The 6304-nt window shown below is 54.4% G+C and overlaps 2 protein-coding genes across 2 annotated transcripts; both read right to left on the bottom strand.

Moving 5' to 3' along the window:
* Nucleotides 1-2681: 2681 nt before the first annotated feature.
* On the bottom strand, nt 2682-3152 carry PHYSODRAFT_308283 (hypothetical protein; the record flags this gene model as incomplete). Its single annotated transcript, XM_009541912.1, has 1 exon — nt 2682-3152. The coding sequence occupies one exon, from the start codon at nt 3150-3152 to the stop codon at nt 2682-2684; it is 471 nt and encodes a 156-aa protein (XP_009540207.1).
* An 885-nt stretch (nt 3153-4037) lies between these two features.
* Nucleotides 4038-6302, bottom strand: PHYSODRAFT_551819 (hypothetical protein). The gene has a single exon (XM_009541911.1). It carries the CDS (start codon nt 6273-6275, stop codon nt 4143-4145), a length of 2133 nt encoding a protein of 710 aa, XP_009540206.1. The 5' UTR covers nt 6276-6302; the 3' UTR covers nt 4038-4142.
* Between the last annotated feature and the right edge of the window lie 2 nt (nt 6303-6304).

Genomic DNA, 6304 nt, shown 5'->3' with positions numbered 1-6304 from the left:
GTTGGCTGCTGGCTGAGCGCTAAGCAGGAAAATGGAGAATGACTGCCTGGTTACCGGCCTCGATTTGGCCTGGCCCGGGTCAATGCGGGCCGCTGTCAAACAACGGGGTGGACGACCGGACGAGGATGACTTCGTGCGCGCCGAGGGTAAACGGTGCAGCTTGGCCAGGTTGAAGCGGCCGTAAGCCGCGCGCGGTGCGTCTACCGCTCGCTACCGCATTGACGTTTGTGGCGGCGGGCCGTGGCGAGATGGGTTTGTTTGTGGGGTCCGAACTTCAGTTTCGAGCGAAAATGTGTGAAGCAGCCTATGTGGCACGGTGAGGCCGCTGCCACAAATAACAAGAGCTCGCCGTCATCCGGCGCGGGCTAGGTGATAACTGTTGCTGCCAAAACTAGCCGAAAATAGAAAATGGGTGCCATCATCGGAGCATATCGCAGCTCAGACGGCCTGTGATTGGCTGTCCAACCGTCGCGTCCCTTCACTGCCTGAAGGTCCTATGTACGCGAAGGTCCTACAAATTGTATAATAAGGAAAGTGAAGGACCCTTTAATACTGAGACTTTTTTTTAGTGAAAGTCTCCATTTGCTGGACAGGATTGAATGTTGTCGTGCGATCCAATTGGCCTGCACTACCGGATGCACTGCTAAGGAGAACAGGCCGACACTATAATAGCTTGGGGCGCACGCCATGCCGCGAGCAACCGTCACAGCGATTTGCACCGTATTGCCTGTTATTGCCAGCACCACATGAAACCTCAGGGTTTTAAACGCAGCATTACCAGGGTGCTCTAGATGAGGTAGTCGTGCCTCTTTGCCACAATCCGGTGATTTGAGGCACATTACTTTGCGAAAATTGAGGCACCGCTAGGGTTTTAATACAAATCATATATGAAGAGCAGAAAGCAAGTGCCTCACACGTGCCTCACGTGGTTGGCAAGCTACGACGTATCCTTCTCTTCGCTGGTGATATCGCTACCGATGTCGTGAGCCAACTGCATCAAGTCAAAGTAATGGGCAGCCTGCAAGTGACCCTCTAGCGCGTGGTTAGTCAAATGCCTGCGATGGTCGTTTTTAATTCGCTTGAGGTCACTGAAATCACCTTCTACCGTGTGTGTACCAGGAGGGATGCTACCGATACCAACCGCAAATGCCCGCAGCTTCGAGTATTGCTTACCGCCGTCCACTTCGTTCCACGCTTGATCCAAAGGCTTCCGTGACGCACTGTCCACAATACTGCGTAGGTTGGTGTCGACCTCACATCGTTCACGCAGGTCTTTGCGCTGGTTCCATATCTCCATCAATATAGTATGGCCGAAGTGTTCGCGTAGTCTTCTGCGATGTACATCAACTAAACCTCTGAAAGCGGAATCACTACAATCAATGACTTGTGCCGGTGTCGTGAACGCTGAGTAGCGGCTTCATTGAGAACTTCTACTTGAATGTCTTGGATAACATCGATCAGTACTCGGACGGCGCCCATCACAGCGAGAACGAGTTGATGGCGATCCAGTACACTCAATCTTTTGTATACCACCTCAGAAAACGGCGACGAATCGCATGTCACGAGTTCGGTTTTGACTTCGTCAACCGCAGGCGCGCTCCCGTTGCGCGTGTCTTCAAACCTGTTGGCCAGAATTTGTTTCAACTCGTTCAATACTCGGGTTTGGTGTGTTAGGGTGACTGTTTTCCCTTGCAGCTGAGCAAAGCAAGTTTTGATGGAGCGGGTAACGTCAGCTACCACAAAACAACATAACCACCACGTGTTGCTGGAGCTCGGTCGACCCTTTTCAGACTGCAACTTCAATAGATCTTCGTAGCGCTCCGTTAGAAAATGACAGGTGTCGTGTATCGAATTCCATCTTGTAGTCACGTACTCAGGGCAGCTTCCGACGGCATTTTGAACCGATACGTGCGTGTGCGTGGAGGTGATCTCAAAAGCGAGAGTAGAACGAAAATTCGCGAACTCGTCGAAAACAGATAAGAAATCACGAACAACCAAATTAAGCTGGTGACTTCCGCACCAATTCGCTGCAATACCAGTTCCTCCTACTTCAGCGCAAGCACTTCGAACCCGTTTCACGAATCCTTGATGGCACCCTAGCATCGTAGCTACTCCATCAGTGGCAATACCAATTATTTTAGGCAATGACCAGCTGCCCAAAACGTTTTTGAGCGCATCTAGAACCAATTCTGCGTAGGTGACGGCTGTGTGAGGACGTTCACCAGTAGGAATGGCTAAGAAGTGCACATTGTGGAGTTTTCGGCTGCACTCAGATGAAAGCCGCACGTCGAGGTAAGCTTCAGCTGCATGTGACGCTCCGTCCACCAGAATCGACAACGCCCAAACATGCTCCAGAATCATACGCAACGCGGTCAAATTGATCGCGACGACATAGCGGGCCGTCCTCGCGACAATCTCTTGATTGACAAGGCCTAGTTTGTCATTTGCGTAAGCCTCCCTAAAAATTCCGAATACTCCCGAGACCGCTCTAAAGCTTGGAATGTTTACAATGCAGCGAATGATCGTCTCGAACTGTTGTTTGTGGCCCACGTGCAGTACGAAACTTCCGTCGCTGCTCTCCACAAGCCCATCAAACACCGATAACTCCAATATGATCGTGTTACCGCTGCTGTCAGATACCTCGATAGGATCCTCCCGAATCAGACGCTGAATGACTGAAATCATACTGCCTGGGACAACAACACAGAAACCACTCTGGTCGGGCACGTACGAGAGAATACTTGCTCCAAAATCTTTGGCTGAGAAAAAGCGGTCCTGATCAGTGGGTTGTTGAGCAGCTTCTGGTACTCGGCCCATCTTGTCTTGTGTTGCGATTTAAGGTGGTGCACTATATTATCCCGTCGAAACTTCACAAATATTGCAGTGGTTATGCAGGGGCCACGCGTGTCTCCGTTGAGAATAAGGCTCAGCTCTTCTGCTTGAACAATCTTTCCTTCTCGTTTGAAGTTCTCGCAAAATCGGCACACAGCTTGCTCCACTTTTCCTGTGTCTGCGGCCACAACCGGACGAAGCCCAAGTGTCATCGGATAATGACCGACCCAGTTGTCCCTTGTTTCTGCCTTCTTCTTCTTCTTGCGAGGGTATCCGAGAGCTTCGTTGACACTTCGGAGTCTCACCGGACAGCTGCACATCGTCAGCATCAGCCATCTTTACGGCGTCCAGGGAACAGGCGTGCGATGGTTTCTAAGTTTGTATTCGCCTTTGTGAAACCAACCGCAGGTAGATTCTATGAGAATGTATCCATGTATAATTTGAGGCACTCCCTGAAAGTCCAAATGAGGCACTCCGAACTATTTATACACCGAATGCCACATCTAGAGCACCCTGAGCATTACCGAGATGCTGCAATTTGAAGGCCAGCTGGCCAAGACACAACACACTGTACCGAGCGGATCCGGCGGTGCTTACCGGAACCGTGAATCACGGTCCGTGATGATGGCAAGCAGCAATTTCCAGATGTCCAGACCGTGAAAGCCCGCCGCAAGCGCGATGATACCCCGCTGACTGACTCTTCAGTCTCCAGATACGTGCGCCTCGACTGTCGATCCTGCGATGGACAGAAGCACAGCTTCTCCATTCCCACCCCCGCTGAGCAGAGTCTCCGCTGGTCGTTCTCATGAATCCTATGTATCAACGCAGTCGTGTCGACGTGAGGGCAGCTAGGCCAACAGTACCATTACAGCGCGCGGCGGTACTCTATCCGTGTTCTACGCTCATTGAGTGAGCCAACGTCAGTTCAAAGCACTATGTCTATAAACCATGCCAAGACGCCGTCGTCTTCAGGAATGCCGGACTTGTAACGCAAGTCTCTACTCTGGGCCCCTCGGAATGGTACACTTTCGAGTCGACTATTGGGCCGGAAAACTAAATATCCACAATACCCTCTCTAGTTGCGATGCAATCTACAGCCTTCAGCACGTTGAAGTGCTCGGAAGTGATGACTCTGGGCGACTAGAAATACAAAACTAAGGCGGAATCGAGCACGCTTTCGAAACATGCCAAACAAAGAACAATGTATGGTTTACAATATTTGTTGTATTTGAGGATTCGAAATGCAGAAATATACAAGGGTGACCAGCTCATAATAGCCGGCCTCCAGTTTCTAGTTTGCAGCGATCTATCTACCGCTTCTGGTGGTTGATGTAGCGCAGCGAGATCAGCGCCAGCACGCGGAACAGCACGATGAAGCCGATGAGCACGAAGAAGTAGGGCGTGATCGTGTCGTGCTTCATGCCGAAGTACTCCTCCGTGTACTCCTTGATGGTGATGTGGCCCACGGTCACCGGCGCGTCCGCCATCGGCTGGCAGCCCAGCTTCGAGCCCACGTTCGTGTACGCCTGCGAGGCCTCATCCCACGTCGGCAGGTCGTCGCAGTCCGAGAAGATCAGCGCCACCAGGATCGACACCGGGAACCGCAGCGGCGAGATCTTGTACAGCCATATGTAGCCCGACGGGATCGCGTAGGCCGGCGGACTGAAGCCCATGAACGTCATGAAGACGGCGTTGAACAGCAGGCCGATGATGGCCGCCACCTCCTCCGACGGCATCGCGTACGAGAACATTTGGCCCATGTACACCTGCATGAGCACGCTGAGCGAGATGGCCAGCCAGAAGATGAAGGCCACGCCCACGTCCGTGAAGCCCACCATGGGGTAGAACACCAGCGTGAAGAGCGCGCCCAGCACGAAGCAGTACGGCAGCTCGGCCAGCGTCGAGCCCAGGAAGTACCAGAACGCATTATACGTCTGGCTCGCGCGCTCCCTGTAAAAAGAGGCGCGCTCCGAGGACGTCAGCGGCAGCACGCTCTGGAACGCCGTCATCGACAGGAACAGCGACGCCATGTACACCATGCCCACGCCCGAGTTCAGGCCCGAGTACGACGCGTACTCGGCGTTCACGAACACGATGCCGAACAGCAACGCCAAGAAGATGGCCAGCACCATACGCGTCACGTTGTACGTCGGCGTGCGCCAGTACATCTGGAAGAAGCGGGTCACCACGAACTTCATCTGCGTGGCCGACGTGGCCGCGCGCTTCTTGGCGAACACCATCTCCGGCAGGTTGGGCGACGGCACCGTCACGCCCTCCTTGGCCATCTCGCGGTCGAGCACCTGGCGGTACGAGCTCTTGTTGAAGTTGGCCACGAAGTCGATCTGGTTGGCGGCACTGCTGACACCGGCGCCGATGCACTCCAGCATCCACGTGGCCGGGTTGTAGCCCTTCGGAAGCGGGGCCACGCCGGGAATGCTCTCGAAGTAGTCCACCAGGTTGCGGCAGTTCTTGCCCAGGTTGCCGTAGAACACCGTTTCGCCACCACGCTTCAGCAGAAGCAGACTGTCGAACAGGTAGAACACCTCCGACGAAGGCTGGTGGATGGTACAGATAATAGTGCGGCCCGAGTTGGCCACCTTGCGGACACCGTCCATGATCAGCTTGGCGGAGCGCGCGTCCAGGCCACTCGTCGGCTCGTCCAGGAAAATCACACTCGGCTGGGCAGCAAGCTCCACACCGATCGTCAGTCGCTTCATCTGCTCCACGGAGCTGCCGCGGATGATCTGGTCGGCAATGTCTTCAAGTCCGAGCAACTCAATGCACTCGTTCACCGAGTCGTACTTCTTGGCGGCCGGGATCGATGCATCCTGGCGCAGGAACGAGCTAAAAGTCAAGGCCTCGCGAATGGTGGCCGCCTCCGAGTGCACGTCCATCTGCTCGCAGTAGCCCGTGCAGCGGCGAATGGCGAGGTCGTTGGCCTCGTAGCCGTTCAGCAGGATCTTGCCCGTGATCTTACCGCCGGTCTTGCGGCCAGCGATCACATCCATCAGCGTCGTCTTACCAGCTCCCGAAGAGCCCATGAGCGCGGTGATCGATCCAGGGACAGCAAAACCGTTAATGCCCTTGAGCAGCTCGAGCTCTTGCTTCGGGTTCTTCGGGTCGGGCACGAAATAGTGCAGGTCTTGGAAGGCCACCGTCACCGGGGTGAAGTTCTTCTCGCGCGTGTCCATCTCGACGACGTAGTCGTCCACAGTGTCGGTTCCGTTCTTCGTCTTGGGCGTTTCCAGCATCGTGTACGACTCGTTCTCGATCGTCTTCTCCGACACGTCCACGTTCTCGGGGGCTTCGTAGCGGATGTACTCGAGCGCCAGGTACGACAGGAACATGAACCCCACGTACATGGCCGCCGTGTAGATGACGCCGTACACGATCCACTCCTTCTCCGTGTCCATGCCGAACAGACCCAGGTAGTACTCGCCCATCTTCAGGCCGTACTTGGAGCAGTAGTCCA

Source organism: Phytophthora sojae, assembly GCF_000149755.1.
Source record: "Phytophthora sojae unplaced genomic scaffold PHYSOscaffold_58, whole genome shotgun sequence".
NCBI classification, from domain to species: Eukaryota; Oomycota; class Peronosporomycetes; order Peronosporales; family Peronosporaceae; genus Phytophthora; species Phytophthora sojae.
Note: the sequence above shows the minus strand (reverse complement) of the source record. Positions and strands in the feature narration are given on the sequence as shown.